This window comes from Electrophorus electricus, chromosome 6 (genome assembly GCF_013358815.1).
Source record: "Electrophorus electricus isolate fEleEle1 chromosome 6, fEleEle1.pri, whole genome shotgun sequence".
NCBI classification, from domain to species: Eukaryota; Metazoa; Chordata; class Actinopteri; order Gymnotiformes; family Gymnotidae; genus Electrophorus; species Electrophorus electricus.
Window position 1 is genome coordinate 3,815,799 of NC_049540.1, and position 20,951 is coordinate 3,836,749.

The window sequence follows — 20,951 nt, forward strand, 5'->3', positions numbered from 1 at the left end:
GCCTTAATACTACGGCACGCCGCCACCGCCGGCGCCTTAATACTACGGCACGCCGCCACCGCCGGCGCCTTAATACTACGGCACGCCGCCACCGCCGGCGCCTTAATACTACGGCACGCCGCCACCGCCGGCGCCTTAATACTACGGCACGCCGCCACCGCCGGCGCCTTAATACTACGGCACGCCGCCACCGCCGGCGCCTTAATACTACGGCACGCCGCCACCGCCGGCGCCTTAATACTACGGCACGCCGCCACCGCCGGCGCCTTAATACTACGACACGCCAACACCACAGCACATTTATACTACAGCTCACTAATGCTACAATGAGCCAATTTTGCAATGCTCTATTGCTACAGTACATGAATGCTACAGAGTAAAATGTTCAATTCTCTCATTGATAGATAGAAAAAAGACGTGTGTGTGTGTGTGTGTGGTCATGGCGTATGTGTTTTGCTTACGGGGTGCACCCTCTGCCATCTCTATGGCGGTGATTCCCAGAGACCAGATGTCACTCTGAGGAGAAAAACATGCGAGCTGATTAAACTGACTGGAAACTGCAGACATGCAACACCCCCCCCCCCCCCAAAAAAAAAACCCAAACATGTATAAATACCAAATACACAAAACAATTATAATACCCACACACTATTTCAATCCTTATGAACAGCATGCTTGTGGAACAGTACCACTGCTGTCAAACAACCGTAGTCTTTATGATATGGCGCGCGCGCGCGCACACGCGCACACACACACACACACACACACACACACACACAGTACCCTGTAGTCGTAGGTGGAGTCTGGGTTTTCATCACAGGCGATGACCTCAGGTGCCATCCAATAAGGTGTGCCAATGAAGGTGTTCCTCCTACCCACAGTGCGGTCCAGCTGAGCACTCACCCCAAAATCCACTACTCACACACACACACACACAGAGACACAGACACACACACACACAGTCAGTGCTGATAAGAGCATCAGTAGGTCTATAGAAGGGTTGGCCAGGTGGAAGGTGCGGTACTTTGTGGTGCGGTACTCCAGTTATTGGATTAAATGTTAAATCAGTGTTAAACCAGAGCAAACAATAATAATGAGGTCACAACAGTCCAACTCAAACCACAGCACGCACACACACACACACACACAGAATCATACACAGCCCTTACCAAGTTTGACCTCCGCGTTCTCAGTGAGCAGAACATTTTGGCCTTTGATGTCTCTGTGGATGACCTTATGTGCATGGAGATGAGACAGGCCCTGAAAAAGAGAGAGAGAGAGAGAGAGAGAGAGAGAGAGAGAGAGAGAGAGAGAGAGAGAGAGAGAGAGAGAGAGAGAGAGAGAGAGAGAGAGAGAGAGAGAGAGCGCGAGAGAGCAAGCGAGAGATGGAGACCACCCACAGACAAATCTTAGAGACATACAATCTTTCCTCACAGGGTGTGGCCTGTCATGGAATAGTCAATAATGAGAGATTTACAGCTTTATGTCTGTGCTTGATTATTAAAAAGAGTGCGTGTGGGCGTGTCTTACTCTTAGGATCTCTCGGCAGATATAAGCGATCCAGTCCTCCTTAAGTGAGTTTCCTTTAGTGTTCTTCACCAGGTCTGTGACTGAACCAGCTCCACAGAACTCCATCACCAGCTACACACACATTCACACATGCAGATTTAATGACAGTGTAAAATAGTACATACATGCAGGTCATTTGGCTCTGTGTCTACTAATGCGTTCCTGTGCATCATAGTTCATGTTGCTTGGTGGGTAGCAGGTGCTGAGTGACCGTAGCGGGGTCATCTGCTTGGAGCCCACGTACAGATGTACATTTAGTCGTCACAGTGCCAGCAGGCTGGTAAAACTACTGCTGGTCCTGCACCTGAGAGCAGAGAGCCAGCTGATGAACACTAGCGTGGCATACACCACAGAACTGGGGCACAAGGTTGGAGGGGCTACGACCTCCTGGATCAGGGAGAGATCTGGCTCAGTTTTACCTTCGCTATTCGCAAAGTTGTATAGAAACTTTATTATTGCTGTTATTTTAATCAGAAGTACCATGATTACTGCTACACAGGAAAGCAGACATAAAATACAGACATGCTTTATAAGCCAGGTCCACATCCAGGGCTGGGGCAAGGCAGTCCTGGCAAACCTCAACCACTCTAACAGTGCGGGACTGGCAAATGTAGCCCGATAAACAGGCTCCAGGCTAAGTGTTACTGTGGTTCTCCTATGGGAGTCTTAGTGTAACCTCGTCACTTCTGGAGCCTGTTACAACGTTACTGTTGGAGCTCGTTTACTGCAGAAGAAAGCACACAGACCCAGAGCTGGTCGTCGTGTCCGGGAGGGCTCTTCTTGACGAAGGCGCCGTAGTATGTGGCGATGTTGCGGTGGTGGCTGTACTTCTTCAGCATGTTGATCTCGGCCTTGATCTCCTCCTCCTCTTCCTCGGTGACATCCATCACCTTAATGGCCGCCAGCTGGCCCGTTTTGACATGCCGCCCCTAAGAGGGAGTAAGAGTGTGAGTGTGTGAGAGAGAGAGAGAGAGAGAGATTGAGTGAGTGGTTGTTTGAGCGAGTTTAGGAGTAGCACATAGCATATGTGAAGTCTATTAATAACAGATATGTGAGGATGCACACACCGAGTCCCTACTGACCTCATTACTGCCCCCTCCACACCCACACAGAAAGTTCAGACCAGTCCGCACTACAGTGCTGCCCCAGGTCTGATCCCCTACCCCTCACACAGCCTCCGACTCTCACTTTACGCTCACACACTCCAGCACACTTCACACCACGCCACTGATCCCTGTGCAGGCCAGTGAGGTTTCAACCTCGGAAGGGCTCTCAGTTCTTCTATAAATATTTATTAGCAGCACTGACACAGTCACAAGCTCTGAACTGTCAGTGACGCACGGAGTAGAAAATGCAGTGACCCAATCATTCCCTCCATCTTCCCCATTCTTTCCTCTCTCTCTATCTCTCTCCCTCCTTCCCTCCCTCCCTCCTTCCTTCCTTCACCCACTCGTATGGTAAATAACCACACTGGAAGAATGGGCTGAGTAACCCTTTCCAGACCGACGCCTTTCACCTCTCTCAGTTCATCCCTCCATCCCTCCCTCTCTCCTCACCTTGTACACCTGTCCATAGGTGCCGTTACCCACAACCTCCACAAGCTCAAAGATGCCGGCTGGGTCCTGGAATGGAAACGGACAGAAGGGTGTTGTTAGACAATACGTGTGCATGGGCAGGTTTGCGTGTGGGGGCGTGTTTGTGTGCAGGTGTGTGTGTGCGCCAGTGCCAGATATGTAGCATAATTCTACTAAATTGTTCATATTCACACCATTGGCCACGTCACTGATGACAGATTCCCCAAAATTGCAAAAAAGCAGATAAATGGATTAAATGCTGCCAGTACTGTACCTGCATGTTTGAGAGCACATACTCTTACATGCGCACACACACACACACACACACACACAGCTACTCAGCAGGACCTCAGCATGGTTCAAAGGCTGGACAGGGATTCTGCTCTTCACAGCTCACACACGAGTGCACTGAAACCACAGCCAGGTGTCTCATCTGCCTCTTCCTTCACCCACGGTCACACTCCCTTTCCCCCTTGCTGCGTAGGTATACGCCCGCGGGGGAGGGGAGGAAGAATACATACAGCCACCAACATGGAGCCTGGAGAGCCTCTAGGTTTGGAATCAGAAAATTGCACTGGAAAGTATTAAAATGGCAAGGCAAGACTGTGTGTGTGTGTGTGTGTGTGTGTGTGTGGGCGGGTTTATGTAAAACCTCTGGAGGTGAGAGACGGGTGAAAAAAGAGGGAGCAATTGGGAATAAATGAATGCAGAAAAATCAAAACCAGAGAGAGAGGTGTGTGGAGAACATGACATCAGAAGGCTGCAGACCTCGGAGGAGCTCTTTTGGTTCCCGGGCCATGGAGGTGGGCGTGTTTCAAACAGCAGAGGGGGCGGCCGGCCACACCCCTCTCTGCCCAACCCTGCGGTTAAAGGAACGGCTCCACAAAGATGCCATGGTGCAAAGGTCAAAAGAAGAGACTGCCTGCGAGTGGAAACAAGCCGGGGAACACGAGATCAGCCGCGTGCTGCTTTCTGGGAATTCTAGGGGGTGCTCCTTTAAGGGGGAGAAACTGGGCTACGGTGCAGAGCACACCTCCACGGGTGCATCCGCCCCACCATCGGGTTTACGGTTGCGTTTATAATATCCAGTGTGGAGAAAGTGGAAATAGAGGGTAATCGAAGTGGAATGCCAACAGGTCAGAATGGACCCCCGCTGACAACCTGGCAGGACCACGGTATTAACTGTGCAACCTTGACTGTTAGAGGACATCTGAAGTGAACAGGCATCTTTGCTGAGTGAAGATGAGTCACTGATAGGGTCGTGTGCGTTAGCGCGCGAACATGAGAACATGGCCAGAAATCTAAAATATTTGTACCACATACCTGAGACACTTCCGGAGAAAACTGATTTTAAGATCATGGATTATGGCACACAACATTCAAATGAGCGCAGTGCAGTAGAACAGTGCCAGGTGTGTTGGTGTGGTTTTTATATCGGGTCTTACTAGAAGATGGAAATAAGAGCACATCAATCACTATTTAAAGAATATTGCACCACTGCTTTAGGGGTGCACTGGTGCTGTATGATTTTGCTGTAATGTTCTGTGTCTCAATGTGCAGGGTGGGGTTTCAGAGCTGCAACTTAACTTTAGAAACAAAACCAGAGAAACACCACAACCACCACACACTGTGAAACAAGCCGAAAATATGTTCATTTATTTTTGAATACTGAATATGTCCTTTAAGGAAACAAGGAACAAGGAAAGCTTCCCCCTTTACCAGCACATCATGTGAAAGCAAAGTGCTGGCCACCCGGCGCAGCTCAGACCAGCACGGCACGCCAACAGGGCAGAGTTCTCCGGGTCCTCAGCACTTCTCTGGAAAGGGACAGGCTGCACTGGTACCGCGGGGTATCGGCAAGGACGACTCACTGTCGCCAAAACGAAGCCCTGCGTGCTGGGCTCGTGTCTACGCACTAGCCACCTTTGTTTGACCAGTAGGCAGAGGTGTGGTACGGGTCTGATAGGATGTGATGAGATGAGGTGAAGGATGTGGTAGTTGGAGTAAAAATAAACTTTCAATTTTGGCACCACTAGCAAGGTTTCGTGCTGTGTTTTTTCTTTTTTGCTCATTCAGAAGTAGAGAAAAAAACAAAACAAACACACCATTTTCAAGAGGGACACTTTGTAATTGACCTACTTTGGCAATTTTTGTACAGGGTAATTGGGACCCAGATTTATGAAGTGTAACAGTTATAGTCATTTGCTTGTATGTTTAATAGCAGATATTGGATTTTCTAATGAAATAACATAACCTTCAAAAGCATGTCATTTAAAAGTGGGTCAGTATAATCAGCTCAGCTAAGGTTATACACTGGTACAGGTGGATGAAGCTGTTTATTTGGATCCTGCAGTTTTATTTATCCAGGTAGCCAATAGCCTACGTCACTGGTTATGTCAGTGTATGCATGTCCTATTGAAAGATAATGTTCCTTTTGCACAGCCTGACACCTACATAAATAGACTCGATATTACATGGTTTACATAAATTAAATAAAACCTTTTTAAAAAATTATTTACCTCTGCTAGCCTACAGTTTTTCCACCCAACGCAGAAACGGACGACACAAAAAAAATACTTGCTGGAAAACGGTGGTTTTAAGATAAAACTTGTAGCCTGACGCTCGTTACCACACTACACCTGTAAATTGTTTACTTTGAACACACGGGTCGTCTTCAGCAGGGGAGTCATGGGCCTCTACGCCCTCGGTGACAATCTAAGACGCACTAAAAATAACTTAAAATCCAATTCTAATTTTATTTGATCTATTCTTAATTTGACAAACAACAAACAAATACAAGTCTAAGCAAACCAGTCCTTCAAACCTGCCTACTCAGTTTTGTGTTGGAAAGTGACGGGTTAAATGAGAGCAGCACTTGCTGGAAGGACGTTGGTGATGTTTCAGCTGTAAAAGAAGAGGGCTGAGTGACAGTCATTCAGTGAGATTCATTTCAAACGACAGTAACGATCATCTCTCTCAAATGACAGTGACTGGACCAATCTTCTCTCTACCTTCATGACAAGTTCACCAAATGTGGAGGACAGGAGCCACAAGATAGCAGTGAAACCAAAACACCAATACGCTAGTCAGCTATCTTGTTGCTTGAAGTGAGTAGTTACACCTAGTCGGGAGGATGTACGCTGTTTTCTACTTGAACTTTTCATTAAAAGTCAGTAAATTATGCATAATGACCGTTTTTGCAAATAAACTAACAAATTCATAGGCCGCTGTGCCAATCTAACGACAGATTATTTATTTAAATTATTGTTCGTTCGTGGTGTCAGGTTTAGATCACTGTCCGCGGCTCTATCGTTAATAGGCGTTTGTGGACGCGCGGTCGTGATGTGAAGGCAGTCGTGCGTTTGGCACCTTGGCCCATTGTCTCCACATTCCGCAGAAGTGCGCACACAGCTTGGGTGATGTGATGATTTGTAAGGAGGATTTGCATTTTGCTTAAGACATTCGCCGTTTTTGGTTGTTAGTGCCAACTCTCACCCTCTCCGTGTTGTTTGCTGGTCGCACTGCTAAGGCTGGACTAGTGTCTTCATTTTGTTTCAGAGCTGGAATCGTCATGGGTAACTTTTGCAGTATTTAAGGAGAAGGCACAATAAGCTAGGCTGGTAGCCAAGTTTATTTTTTCAGATGGGGGGGGTCAGAGGGTCAAGGTTTAAGAGTCACGGTTCTCTACTGGTGATGGAGAACGGTTTAATAGCTGTCCAAACACGTGGACTGTAACAGAGCGCGCGGTGCTGAAGCCGACGTCGGCCGGTCGGTTCACGCGAAGGTCACCAACCATGAAACATTCATGCCAGCAAACATCTCTCAGGCCTCCTGTGCAGAACAAATCACAACCTTTCTCCATAACAAGCCTGTCTCGCCACGATCCATGAAAGAGATTAAAGCTTTAGTTTCATACCGAAATGAAAGGAGGCTTTAAACAAAATTAGCCAGCTAGCTACCCAGAGTGTGATGACAACTACACAGTATTTTCAGCTCTTAATCCAATGCAGCTAAAGTGTCTAATAACGGCAGTTTAAGCCTTGAGCTTGCTAGTATTGGAAATTATCAACATTCTTGATATGTCAAATGTTTTTAAGGGCAGCCACGTCTTCACCACACATCTGTGAATTCCATACAGTTGATTCCTAGATGTTTGTTTTGCATCTGATCCGTCTCTATTGAACTCTCTTGTATGAGAGCTCTGCAGTACACAGTGGGACCACCCATTAAAATAACTATTAAAACTCCTCAGACATTGCGGGTGATCGTACCTAGTAAAACTGTTGTATAGACCTACCAGTAAAGGGAGAGAGCACAAGCTCTCAAAGTGCTGAGGTGAATCATGACTCTTACTGCATTCGTTCTTGCTCTGTCTCTACCCAGGAACGATTACACTGCACAGCCCATGAGCTGTAGTATCCAAGTCACTGTACCAGCTTACCAGAGGGACATATACGGGGGTACGCACACAGAGAGAGAGCAAATGGAATTAACAGCTTGAAAGCTATGCTCCTCATACTCTTTGCTTGGCTACGAGACAGTAACTTGAGAGAACTGGCCTTCCTACTGTGACCAAATAAATGGGGGTGGGGGGGCTTCTTCAGGGATCTGCAATGTATTGCGGTTTCACATCAAACCTGTGGTGCATTTCCTGTATCCGTTTTCCAAATAAATTTACTCTTCCCCAGTGTGACCTGAAACCGAAGGTTTTAGTTGTTTGCAAACATAAGACTTTCTCTGCCCCAGTGGTGGTGGTTTTAAAGCGTGAACTTCCTCCAACCTCAGCTTGGAAGGAAGGACTCTCACTTACTATAGGTTGCGCAAACTGGCCTGGATGTGGGGAAGCCCCGTGGCGAGCGCACCAGTCCCTCCCATGCCTGGACCACATTTCAGATGGCTGCTCCAATACCATGGCTGGGCTCTCAGATCCAAACAAATATGATCCTGTGGAAGAGCGAACCCTGCTGCAGCACTCTGTTTGGGAAACGCTGGATACATACAGGCCCTGTAGGCTGTGTATTTTTCTTTCCTTGCATTTGGGAATATTAACAGGAGACATTCTGCATAATAAACTCTACTAGCCCATGAATAGGTAACTATGCAAACCTGAGTGGAAGAAGCAAGTCAGTCAGTGCAGCAGTTAGGCTGTGAGCTGGCAGATGTTAGAGCAACAAAACAGCTAAATTAGAGCCAAATTCAATAGCAGGTCTGCACAGGTATAGGTCAGAGCCATTCATAAACCACAGATTTATCTTAGGACTGATTACACCATGTTTACATTAACATGTACAGGTATCTCGGAGGCATGACATAGATGCAGGCTTCTTGTTGTTACCATTTTACAGGGAACTCCCCATATATAAACGAGTCAAGGTGATACACTACAAGCATTCAGTGTCTCCAAGCCCCAAGCCTGTCCCTCTCAGTGTGTTATATTGAGAGGAAAGGAAGGTACTCAGTCAGACAGACACTACATTTCGCTACATCAAGGTGCAGTGGGTGGAAACAGCTCGGGGTTTTCAGACGCTTGAGATTCGCCAACACACACAGAACACTCGACTAGCAGTGTCCGAGAGATCACACAGTGCACTCACAGTAAACAAGTGGGGAAAAACAGCCATTTGTAATCATACTCGGCTAATGAGTGCTTCTGTTTCAAATACTCGATTACCGTGCAGCAGACAGTTTACTAAACGAATCGACTGTGGCCTTTGCCGAAGGTCAAAACAGATTACATGAATCTGCAAGAAAGTGCACGTCAACGGAGAGGTAAATCACTTGTGCTGAGAGTTAGACGGTAATGATGATATAGGCCTTACTGCTACACGTAACTACAGGCTCAGCACCAATAACTATTCACCTACGTGCAAAAAACCCCACACGGAACACACAAGGCCACTATTACTCCCTCTCCTCCTCCTCTCCTCTCCCCCCCTCCCCAAACCCACACACACACAGCTCGAGGTCCTCACCCGCAGCGCCGCCAGGTCGATGTCGTCCAGACTTCGCGTAGGTGCGTTTTCGGTCATCCTCGAGCCAAGTTCGTAAAAACACCCAGGCAAACGAAAAAGATTTATTCCAAAGCGCAAACTGCGACGGCAGTCTTATGCGGAGCAAAAATGACAGACGGCTCAGAAAAACTTGAGAGGTCCCATTTCGTTTGACAGATATTTACGTTATACGCTCACGAACCGAGCTAAGTGTCTGGTTAACCGGGGGCAGTCTGAGGCAAAATGCTGCACACGACGTGGCTATTATACAATCTCGAAAAACAATAATGAGTTTTTTCAAGGCCAGGTACGCTCGTACGCGGTCCACCGGCTAGCTAACGTTAGCAGCGTCGGTAATCCCCCGATTGCATTGCAACACTATCTCGAAGAGCCGCCCCAGGCGCGCTGGGTCGGAGATCCGACGGTAGGTCGTCTACTGCTCATGTCGGCACTGGCGCGGATCTGCGCCTCACGAACATACAGCCGCGACGAGCCGAGCCCACTAAGGAATAAAAGCGTTAATTTTCAGCCGCAAACCTTGTCCGTTCAATACCTAAACGGCGCAGTCCCTGAACTGTAGCACTACGCGATAAATTAAAGATACTAATGAAAACCCCTTGGCGCTGGATGTATCTGCATCAGCCTCTGAGACTCTGCCGAACATTCGCGGTTAAGCTACCCACGCACACACCTAAAACGGGATTTCTAGCTCCATTTCTGGGGCATTTTTGCTATCGAGGTTGACCTGTGGTTTTAAGGAGTCGGTATAAAATGTATCAACCGGGAACGTCGTCCGTGTCTCCCAAAAAAACCGAGAAAAAAAAATCGATGATGTCGAATATTCCGCCCGCCTCACAAACTTTCGTTCCGTCCAGCGATGAGCGTCGCCTCCCGGTTGTACGCACAGAGGGGGCAAGAAACGGGAAGCGGTGGACCGTGAACGGTAACTTTCTGGTTGTGTTTTGGTACGGTCCTGTTCGTCCTGCTCCCCGCGGTTGGGTTATGACGTCTCTTCTGCGCAAGAAAACACAAACACTCTCTCTTCCCGTCGTCTTTTCCCCCCTTTCTATTGCTCCTCTCTTCCTGAACGGGGAAAGTAACTACGGTAGTAAAACAGGGACAAACTACCCGAGGAGCCAGTTGAAAGAAAGACAGGTGGAATCGGGCCGAATGTTATACCCTCTCCTGTCTGACACAACAACAACAACAACAACAAGCTTTAAGTTAGTTTATTTTGTCACCATGTTACAGACATTTGCATTATTCATGACTGACGACCATTTTGAATTAAACACAACATTATTGCCATGTGGGTGGCAGGTATCGTTTTACACAAACGTGCTAAACACACAAAACACCGTTGAAGAAGAAGACGAAGAAAAAAGTCTTTATGGTAGGGAATGCGTGGTATATGATATGGGAATGTGGTACAGGCGTTGCACTCTGTGTCAAAACCACAAGTGAACCAAAAATGACTGAGCATACAAGATAAATAAAGGTAAATACAAATCTTAAAAGAATACTGGAATGTCGCTTGGCCGGGTAAGAAGCTAACAGCTGAAGACGGGTGCATGGAGGTGGATGTTAATAAAAAAACAAAACAAAACCAAAAAACAAACAAAGTGGCTTTAGGTCTAAAAGTCTATAGTAAGAGTACAGCATTATATAAACAGTTTAAAGTTTCTGTTAAAAACAGGGTTTGTTAACTGAGGCACTGGTATATTTGCATATGTTTTTTTTAATTCTCGTATTTTATGGACCCCCCCCCCCAAAAAAAAAACAACAACAAAAAACCCCCCCCAAAACAAAACAACAACAAGCAAACAGCAACATAAAATATCCAAAGTGGAACCTTCTGGACCACTGACAACAGTATTACATAACCATAATACTTGGTTGCCATGGAGACATCCAGGGAGGGAAGACACAATGATTAATGTAGAGTTGACACCCCTGAATATCTCCATTTCCGCTGCTCCCCCTTCGTGCCCCACTCGCTCCTCAGAACACCCCCTACTGAGCCCCCCCCCCAGCACCACCATACTGCCTGATCCCACCCACTCCACCTTCCTTACCAGTCTGCTCTCCCCGTCACTCTTCCACCGTTTCTCCTGAGCTGCTGATCTAGACCCCGTCTATCATTTCCTCTACCTCTCTCTCTCGGCAGCCGCAACCCCGTCAGCTCTTTATACCCATCGCCATGACAACCACAAGTGTTCCAACAGATTTGCTGGCACTGCACAGAGAGGTGTAGCACTAGAGAGAGAGAGAGAGAGACAGAGACAGAGACAGATATAGGAAGAGAGGTAGAGGATGCGACGCCATCCACCCACACACTCTTTCAACAATAAATGTACGTTGTGTTCTGTTCAGTTCATCAGAGACAGCTCATGTGCTCACCTTACTCCTCTCTGCTTCTCTCTCTCCCACACACACACACACACACACACACACACACACACACACACACACACTTCGTACTTCACGCCATCCGCCATTTTGCGAAACCACAGCAGCCTCACTTGGAATAGTGCAGCCCAGCTCGTCCACCTGACACAGAGCTCAGCCCCAAAACCCGTCCTGCCCCAGTCCCGCCCCCCCATGCCCTCCAGCACCCCCTTCCTGTGTGCCTCATGCGCTCTGCTATTACCACGCAGAGGAAGAGAGGAATAACGTGGTACAAACTATAGAGCTCTTCAGTACAGTTCGGCCAGCTGTACGCCCACCTCCAACCCACACTCTCCGATAGGCTACCACAGACAGGCAGGACGAGTTTGGTCCATTCGAACGATAAAAGCACGACTTGCGCTGCAGCCAGTACGAGTCTTCATGTGTTCGGATTGTGTCCGTGTCACGCTACTCACTGACCTCTCTCTCCAGCACCACCCTCCCTGCCACCACCTGCACCGCCCGCCCAGCAACCCGCCTACGTCCACACTTCCAGAGGGACCATCCTCTCCTTACTGCCAGGTGGGGGGAGTAGGTTCTCCTCGCACAAGAAGTGCAAGGGGAAGTGGACAAGGATGCCGCGGACGGCCTGGAGCTCCTGGGTGGCCCTCTCAAGGTCAGAGCGGGCCAGTGCCGGCGCCCCCGCGTGCTCCTGCAAGCCGCGGGCGCTGCGCACCGAATCCAGCGGCAGACAGCGGAAAACCTGCAGACAGCAGAGAGTCAGCACAGGGAAGAGAACCGGGAGAACGCTGACCTGTGCAGTGACCGGACATTGCTGTTAGGACTGACCCCCATAACAACAGGTTAAAGTAAAAGGTGCGCTGTGCATGAACAGATTCATGTCCTCCGTTTACTTATCATATATTTGCTTTTAGCGCCATTACCAAATCTTTTTCGGAGAATAACAATACCTCCGAGAAAGGTCTTGACAGAAAAGATGTCAGTGGCTGTGGATTAATGTTTGGAATGAAGAGACTTATTTTTGTACTTGAAGACATCCTCACATTGCACCTTTAACTTTATGCTCTAAGTGAGAAATCAGGTGAAAATGGCAGTGTGTTAAAAACTGAACAATCTAGAGAACTGGTGCACTGAAGTTTGGTCCTTGTGTGAAAAGAGATTGCCTGTGGTTCCTTCAGTGGTGTAGTTCAGACTGGCTTCCTCCTTCGACTAAAATAGCCTTGATTTAGTCACATAACTCTCACTAACAGGCCATTACCACAGCAGGCCACAAAAATAAATTCAGAAATCAAGCACTACAGTGTGTCAGCCTTGAAATGAGTTACAAGTCAATAGTGTAAACAGACTGGCCCACACACACATCAGGCTGAAATTAAACTCTCCTGTATGTGCCGCCCCCAGACTCTGACCATGGCTAACCACGGCCCTCATACTCACTGTTTCATAGATGGAAGCATTTGATTGGGCGATCTTGTTCCAGATCTCATTGAAAAAATGATCACTGACTGGATCATCAATATTGATTGCTGGGTCCGAATCCGCCCCCAACAGGACCCTGAGAGAGAGAGAGCGCGAGAGAGGTGACAGATTATAAATTATGTTTGGAATATGTTAAAGGTGCTTTTTTTTAATGTTTTTGATATATGCTGTGGGAGTACAGGACACTTTCTGAGGAGTTAGAGTAGCACATAAGCACAGGACGGAGCTTCTCCAAGAAAGTAAAACCTTCACCACACCAGAGTCAGAAAGGCTCTGAATCTCTTGACCTGAAGTGAGACACAGTGTCTGATATAGGAAATAACTAAAGCTCAAGAAGGATAGTGAAGCAGGCCCACACACATACACACACGAGCTCTTTTCGTGCAATGAAATGTACTTTGGACATGCGCACCACTGTGAGGAGCTCACCGTTTCCCCTAGCAACTAGAGATGTTCTGGTGGCTGGCAGTACAGAACACAGCGTGCCAAACACAGATTTCTGCACACACACACCCCCACCCCGTCACAAGAAATTAAGTTTAAGAGTAGGAGGAAAGACACAAAAAAAAACCAAAAAAAAAAAAAAAACCACACCCCTCAACTGTAATGAACAAAAAATGGAAAATGGCACAGATTCCTATGATGCACATTTAAGTTGCCATCCCAGTCATTCCACAAGACTAACAGTCTAAGCAGAATGATACCATCATGAGTTACCAGACTGGAAGTCCCAGGGCCTTGTATGTTTTTAAACAGGCTCCTGAAATACACGTACAACAGTGAAGTGACTACTAGAAGCATTTCATCAACTCCCTCCCATCGAGCAGTGAAGTATCGATTCCCCAAGAACATTTAAGGAGAAAACTCAGCTGTGTGACACTCAGAAGGCGTTTCAGGGGTGAAACCGCAGCGCTGCGTGAACAGCAGTGCACTTTTGCTCTGGAGCTGTGAGAATCCCACACTGACTCCACTGCTCACAGCCATATCAGAGGGCAGCAACCAACAGACTGTTAGTGCTGCTGCCAGCTTTGGAGGTAGTGTTTCACAGGGTGAGAGTTCACCCTCAGCAGTTTTATAGGGTGGGGGGCCCTTGTGGTGGGCTCTTTACTGCTTAACACACAGGAAGTGTTAGGATCTTACACTTAAACGCTTTCATGACATCAGAGAGCACACACATCCAGGTGGACCGATCACTCTCTCTCTCCCTCACACACACCTGAAACACTCCTTGCGCAGGGCTAGGGCGAGCGGTCCGGCTTCATACTCCTCTCCATTCATGAGTGATGGAACCCTCTCCTCGTCCTCCACCAGGATAGCCAGTTCGCTGTCCCGGGATCCCAGCATGCTCCTGTCATTGATGTTAGCCGAACCTGGCACCAGAGTAAGGCAAATCAAGAGGGACATTCGAGACTAACCTCTCCCGGTAGTACAGAGACTGGACTGTCCCTGCAATCTATAAGAAGATGGCCATGAGATCTTAAAATGACAATTCTGCATTTCACCAGAAGATGGCAACAATTCTCATATGGCTGTAGGTGGCAGGTCTGCAACTTGTTTTCAATGTTGAGTAAGATAGAGTCTGTAAAGGACAGTCACAATCTCAACTGTACAAGTTCATGTTAGCAAAAAAAAACAAAACAACAACAACAACAACAACAACATGTTGAGGCTTTACACTTGCTGAGGTGATTCACCGGTGAGAGTGCAATAAAAAGAAAATAAGCTGACTCATTGGGTTCAGTATGATGCGACACCTCACCAATGATGTAGCGGCGATCGTCAGCGATGAGGGCCTTGCTGTGGACGTAGATGAGTTCTGTAACGGGCGTCTGGCACAGCACAGAGTGGGTGCGCACGCCACACAGAGAGATGTACTGCGTCCACTCATCCTGCACTGGAGACGGCGAGGGCAAGGTCACGATGGCCAGGACCACAACAGCCACACCGATTGGCTGACAAGCCGACCGTCTATACACGTCACTTACTCTGTTCCTTCAGTCTGGATAGAATGGAGAACTCGCCCCGATTTATTGTCCTTAAATGAAACAAAGAAAGATAAAAATGCATCTTTTGCCATCATAATTTTATTTACAAGCAGTCAGCAGAGAATGTTTGGTGTCTGAACACATGGCTGCCTGTCTAAAGACAGTGATTGTGTATGTGTGTAAATACCTGTATGTGAAGAGATTTGCTGTCTGTCTCAGAACACTGAATTGTGAGGGGTGTGTGTGTGTGTGTATATATATAATGTGTATATATATATATATATATATATATATATATATATATATATATATATATATGTGTGTATATATATATATATATATATATATATATATATATATATAAAAACAAACAAACAAACCAACCGGTAGGTGAAATGCAGTATTGCTTGTATGGCTCTGCCTCCTCCTTCAGTGATGTTTCCTTCAAATCCAGGCAGGAGGGGAATCACAACGAACACCCGGTACTTCTGCTTCTCACTACACACACACACACACACACACACACACACACACACACACACACACACACACACACACAATTTGTTATCACAACACAGGTAAGAGCAGCTTACATGCCTCTCCACACAACCATCTAACACACACACAGTATTTGGTCCCACAACACATGAAAGTAGCCCTCCCATACACACCTGTGAGCACGCAGAATTCTCTTAACAATGGCATCGCCGATGGTGTTGTGAATACTCTTTTCATCTGCACAGCTGATGAAGAATTGATTCTGAGAATAATAAGCACTTTACATAAACACACGTAACACCTCCATAAAGCTCTTGAAGCCACTAAGATACATTAATAACTCAAGCTGCATTCCTGCAATAGGGTGTGACGGTCACTTTTAAAGCAGTTATTTGCTTTAGGTAATCAGTTTCTACACCATGTCAAACTATTTGGTGAGGTAACGACATTTTAATGGCCAGTGTTAACCTTCAATGTTTATGTGCTTCTGAGAATCAAAAGCCAAGACATGAGCTTCGAGTACAGTCCATTACAGTAGAACTGAACTTTAGTTTTTAGGTCACAGTTATGTTTATGTTAAACCTCTACAAGCAGATTTATGTTTAACTGCTTTGAAATCTTTTCTTTCAAAATACATTTTAGAATTCTTTTATGGAAAGTAATGAACCCAACTCCATAGAGGTGGGCGAGAGAGACATCGATGATCACTTTAGCAGAAAACCCATCACGGAGAGGCACAGCCAAGTCAGTTGCTTTTAGTCAAAACGTGACTATGAATTTCCAGAGAAGTGACTAATATATTTCCAGACAATCAAGAGAAGACTATGAATCTATTTATAATTCTGATGTCACCTCAGCTCTGTTTACAGTAGGGGGTACATCTTAGCACACAGAGGCTATTGCTACTTTCTGAAAACAACATGTGATGCTGTGGTACTTCGACACATATTCTTAAGTGACTTCTTTCTGACTGTATGGGGTGGGGCGCCTTGTGTCAGACGCTGCCTGAGGCAAGGTTGTGTGCCTGGCATTAGGACACTTGGGCGGAGGATGGGCAGGCAGCACTTGATCATTAATCTTGGCAGCTGAATGCAGTCACATGATGTGTCAGAAACAGAGCACTGCATACAATTCTGAAACAGTAGGAAACTGTCTGGTTAAATGGGGACACTGTGTGTGTGTGTGTGTGTGTGTGTGTGTGTGTATGTGCGTGTGTGTGTGTGTGTATGTGCGTGTGTGCGTGTGTGTATGTGCAAGTACGGATGGTGGGGCATTTCGGTTAAATGTGACACTTTAGCAAATGTGCTAATAATAATAGCTTTTTTATATAGCACCTTTAAGTGGTTTACAAACCACTTTACAAAGGGATACAGTATAAAGAGTGAAACTGAATAAATTAAACAGGATAAAATAAAAAGAGCAAAGTGAGCAAAAAAAAGAAAAAAAAAAATTAGGATTAAAAAAAAAAGAAAAGAAAAATATCAGAATGTATAGTGCAGAAGCCATTCCTAAGTTAATGAAATCTAAACAGACAGGTCTTAACCCTCCTGTTAAAGGTATCGAAATGACCATGAGGCCTCTGAGCACTAGGCAGCTGAGGGCCCACACGTGACTGGTGAAGGTGCGAGAGCCTACGATCAGCTAACCGAGCTACTGGGAGCAAGACCACGAAAGGACACTGGAGAGCATCAAGAGCATGTTAAGAAAAGCACTCTGTAAACTTTGTTTAAGAAAAGTGCTACATAAATAAAGCTTAGTATTATCATCTTAAGATCAGTGATGAGAGTTAGCTGGCATAGCCGTCTGAGAATGGGTGAAATGCGACCAGTAAAGTTGCTGTAGTATGAATCTCTCTAGCAAGAGGTGGAGTTCTTTGACAAACAGAACAAAGAGCATTACAAAGGAGATGACAAATAAGCATTTATTAATTTTTGGCTGTTGAGAGAATTTCACGGACCTTCAAGCTACTTCTCAATTGATAGTTGTGCAAATGTGATTTTTAAACGTTAAGATGGATGTTGTTGAAAGTAATATCCAGATTTTTGGTTTTAGCCTCCACAGACAGGCACACTATACAGCATTTCTCAATTCATCATTCTTAATAGCAAGGAATTTGTTTTTTCTTTGCATCCATGATTTAAGGTGCTCTCAGCAATCAAAGAAGGAGCTTACAGACCATCGAGACTCAGTAGCTAGAGACATATAGAGCTATGAGTCATCTGCATACTGAGGGAGGAATATTATTATTCAAGGTGTTTGTTAATTATCAGGGCTAACAGGAATATGTATAGATTAAGTGCAGATCCCGGTATTGAACCTTGAGGGATTCTACAAGACAAAGCAACATGCTTGGAAAAACAACTTCTATCGTGCAACATAATTCATTACAGATATTCAGGAATGGAATGGAACCTATTTAAAACAGCCAAAGAGGTCAGCCACGTGTGTAGTCGACGAAGTAGTAATTTTGTGATGAAATGCTTGAAAACAGCTTTAAAAAAAAAAAAAAAAAAAAGTTGAGAGTTTACCTGCATCTTGACTTATTCCAAAATCATTAAGATCTTTAGGTGCCGTTTCTGTGCCATTAGGAATCCAAAAGTCAGAAATACTTCATTTAAACTACTGGAATTGAGACGATTGTATAATTAAATAGAGACCTTTTCAATGATGTTGGCTAGGTAGGCAATATTAGAAATTGGTCTATAATTTCTGCAAATAGAAAGGTCAAAGTTATTTTTTGCAGAAAAGGTCTGCTAACAGCTGTTAAATCCTTGTAGATAAATGTCTTGTTGAAGTGACGGACCACACCCTGAATGTCCCTTGAGAGCAGGTCCAACAATTCTATTAAACATTGTGGGTAGAGGATTGAAAGGGCAGAGGATTTCAGTATAGAGAAGGCAAAACAATTCGGTAAATGTTTCATGATTAACTTAGAATCAGTTGCAATGCTGTTCTTAATGGAAGATGTTATGCGACAGTGTGTGTGTGTGTGTGTTGTACCTCTATATAGATGTAGTGCTGGCTGTTCTCGATGGTGTGTATGTACGCGTCTAGGATGGAGGCCTCACACGTGCCTGCAGACCAGCGGTCCACAGAGCGAAGCACCTGACGGGGGGGAGAAGGGGAGAAAGAACGAGATGGAGGTGACGCACGCGCCCTCGTCTGCCTGTAACATGAAACATGGAGGGGGGCGGGGCATCATACTCTGCAGCACTCGTTCACAGAAAAGTCAGGAAATTTGTCCCGCTGTTGCAGGAAGCCTCTTGAAGGACGGAGCAGGAGATGGAAAAGCACCAGCAGTGGTTCACGCTTTACGACAGCGCTCTCCCCGAGGGAGCACAGGGACCTTCAAAATACAGAAATGCCGGAACCCACATCCTCCTGAGGGCCTTATTGCCATATCAAACAGCGCCGAGCTCAGAAATTCATTCAGCTCTTTTGTTCGATGGGTAAATTAAATTCAAGCCCTAAAATGTCTGTGGTTCATCCACAAGCAAATGCCCCAACTGTGAAGCAAAGACCCACTGGGTTGTTTTTTTGTTGCAAGGAGAACAATTTCTTATGACTGCCCATGCAAGTGTCTTACGCCGGCTAAATCCTCCACCACAGCTCATGTGTCCATCACAGCCAGTTCTCCCAAGCTCCCATGTGTGCGCAAATTTGTCACATGTGTCACGGAGGTCGTGTTTATATTTATAGTTCAATTCCTTTTGTGCAGACCAAAGCAAAAAAAAAAAGACATTGCTTTTTAATCCTGGTTCGCTTAGAGTTCACACTGACATATTGGCTGTCAAACCAAAATATGTAAACAAATATACACACAAATGTGCAGTGAATCCTTACTCAGCAGGAAATGAAAGAAACGGTGGTGTGTTGTAGTTCTGAATATGCAATACAAGAAGAACAAATCTAATGATTGTTGATTAGCTCCTCCCTAAGAGAGAGTAACAGGGATAAAATAAGACATCAGAGTTAGGTTGCTCAGCTGTTGTTCTGGACATATACAATAACTCCTTATAATAAATTTAATGGTGCTCAATAAAGATTTCTGGTTTCACCACCATCCTGGATACTGGCTCTCATTGCCTGTGGAGTACCTGATTTTTAATAACCCTGTTAATGCCACCTGAACTAGAACAATGCACAACGCTGGGGTAAACGTGCTTGTGTATGTGGGGTGGTATTTTACCGGCGTAAAACTCAGGAAGTGCTGACAAAATGTATTAAGTAGGCAAAAACATGCAAGGGCATTTGAATACATGGTCTCTGTGTGCATTTTCCCCCTGAGAATAATACAGATACACGCGTTGAACGAAACGCTAATGAGGCGTTTTACCTCTCGTCGGTCCACGTCGGTCCTCGGCCCGCTGTGTTTCTCACGACATCACACGCTATGTTTGGTCCCTTCGGAGCCTACGGCCCAAACTTTGGTCCATGTTGCGTACATAGTTGAAACAAACCACACCGGATTTCGTTTGGAAGCGGACCGAGGCCGAGCTGCTCAGGGGGTTGGGGTCTGGGTCTAATTTTCCGGACTGTTTCCCCATCCTAGCAGCATTCACACTGGCACCTAGGAGGTAGGTCTACCTAGCCATTTTCACTGTGTCATGCATATTTTCCATGTTTTGGTAGGTTCTAGTGTGTGTGCGCATGCGTGTGTGTTTGCGCCCAGCGTACCTGTACAGATGCTCTGGTGGCTCCAGACACAGTGAAGGGTGGGTGGGTAGCAGTAATGTGACTCTTGGGGAGCAGGTATGGGTAAAACTTGTCCTTGTACTTTATCTTGAAGATCTAAAAAGCCAGCACAGCACAATGCCGTAAGCATTCAAACACCCCCGCAATGACCAGACCCTTCGCTTGTGACCTCCGACCTTAGTGAAGTTCCAGCGCTGGATGAAGTGGCGCGCCATGTCCCGGGCCGCATTCCCATGAATCACCGCTCCAAGGTCACGCCACGGGATCCGTGGCACTTGGGTGCGATCCACGTTATCTGAGGGAGGCGGAGAATCTCTTTCATGTTTGTGTCTTTATGCAGAGTCTGACCCATAGACATTTTCTAACAGTTTTGAACAATTAGGCCTGTTCCTAAGTATTTAAATAATCCTGCGTTGTGCTTAGCACACTAAAGGTCAGAGGGGAAACCTCCCCTCCAGCCCTCCACCCCTCCTCTCGTCCACTCGTCCACGCTGTTTAACTTCTTCCTGCCTACTGTGCAGTTCGACTCATGGTAAACTGGCTGCCTCGTGCTTCCACTGAAACTACTGGTCTGAAGATGCAGGCAAACATGAAGAACCTGAAGGTTAATACATTCTGACTCAACTTTGCCAAATAACCTCCAGCAGGGCTGTCAAGCCTCCTGCCTTGGCTCCTCCTCCACGCCCTCGTTCATCATCGCTGTCTGATCCTCGGCCATGACCCCTCCACCTGCAGTTACCTGTGCTATGGAA

At 46.3% G+C, this 20,951-nt stretch overlaps 2 protein-coding genes across 10 annotated transcripts in view; both read right to left on the reverse strand.

Annotated features, from left to right (window-relative positions):
- mink1 (misshapen-like kinase 1) overlaps positions 1-10,263 on the reverse strand; it is a 26,287-nt gene extending 16,024 nt beyond the window's left edge. For 5 of the 8 annotated variants that reach the window (XM_035527238.1, XM_035527236.1, XM_035527235.1 and 2 more), the window contains exons 1-7: positions 9,116-10,262; positions 3,126-3,191; positions 2,316-2,498; positions 1,531-1,641; positions 1,170-1,260; positions 784-914; positions 462-516 (exon numbers count right to left, since the gene is read on the reverse strand). In XM_035527238.1, coding sequence (XP_035383131.1) covers positions 462-516; positions 784-914; positions 1,170-1,260; positions 1,531-1,641; positions 2,316-2,498; positions 3,126-3,191; positions 9,116-9,172 — 694 coding nt within the window. In that variant the 5' untranslated portion in view covers positions 9,173-10,262. Of the gene's footprint in view, positions 1-461; positions 517-783; positions 915-1,169; positions 1,261-1,530; positions 1,642-2,315; positions 2,499-3,125; positions 3,192-9,115 lie in introns of all 8 variants that reach the window. The other 3 variants (XM_035527237.1, XM_035527234.1, XM_035527231.1) reach the window with 2 other exon arrangements.
- A 911-nt stretch (positions 10,264-11,174) lies between these two features.
- The window catches only part of pld2 (phospholipase D2), a 29,376-nt gene continuing 19,599 nt past the window's right edge, over positions 11,175-20,951 (reverse strand). For both annotated transcript variants that reach the window (XM_035527242.1, XM_035527241.1), the window contains exons 16-25: positions 20,376-20,494; positions 20,182-20,295; positions 18,505-18,609; positions 15,678-15,766; positions 15,391-15,504; positions 15,007-15,056; positions 14,781-14,915; positions 14,238-14,391; positions 12,980-13,097; positions 11,175-12,284 (exon numbers count right to left, since the gene is read on the reverse strand). In XM_035527242.1, coding sequence (XP_035383135.1) covers positions 12,060-12,284; positions 12,980-13,097; positions 14,238-14,391; positions 14,781-14,915; positions 15,007-15,056; positions 15,391-15,504; positions 15,678-15,766; positions 18,505-18,609; positions 20,182-20,295; positions 20,376-20,494 — 1,223 coding nt within the window. In that variant the 3' untranslated portion in view covers positions 11,175-12,059. The remainder of the gene's footprint in view (positions 12,285-12,979; positions 13,098-14,237; positions 14,392-14,780; positions 14,916-15,006; positions 15,057-15,390; positions 15,505-15,677; positions 15,767-18,504; positions 18,610-20,181; positions 20,296-20,375; positions 20,495-20,951) is intronic.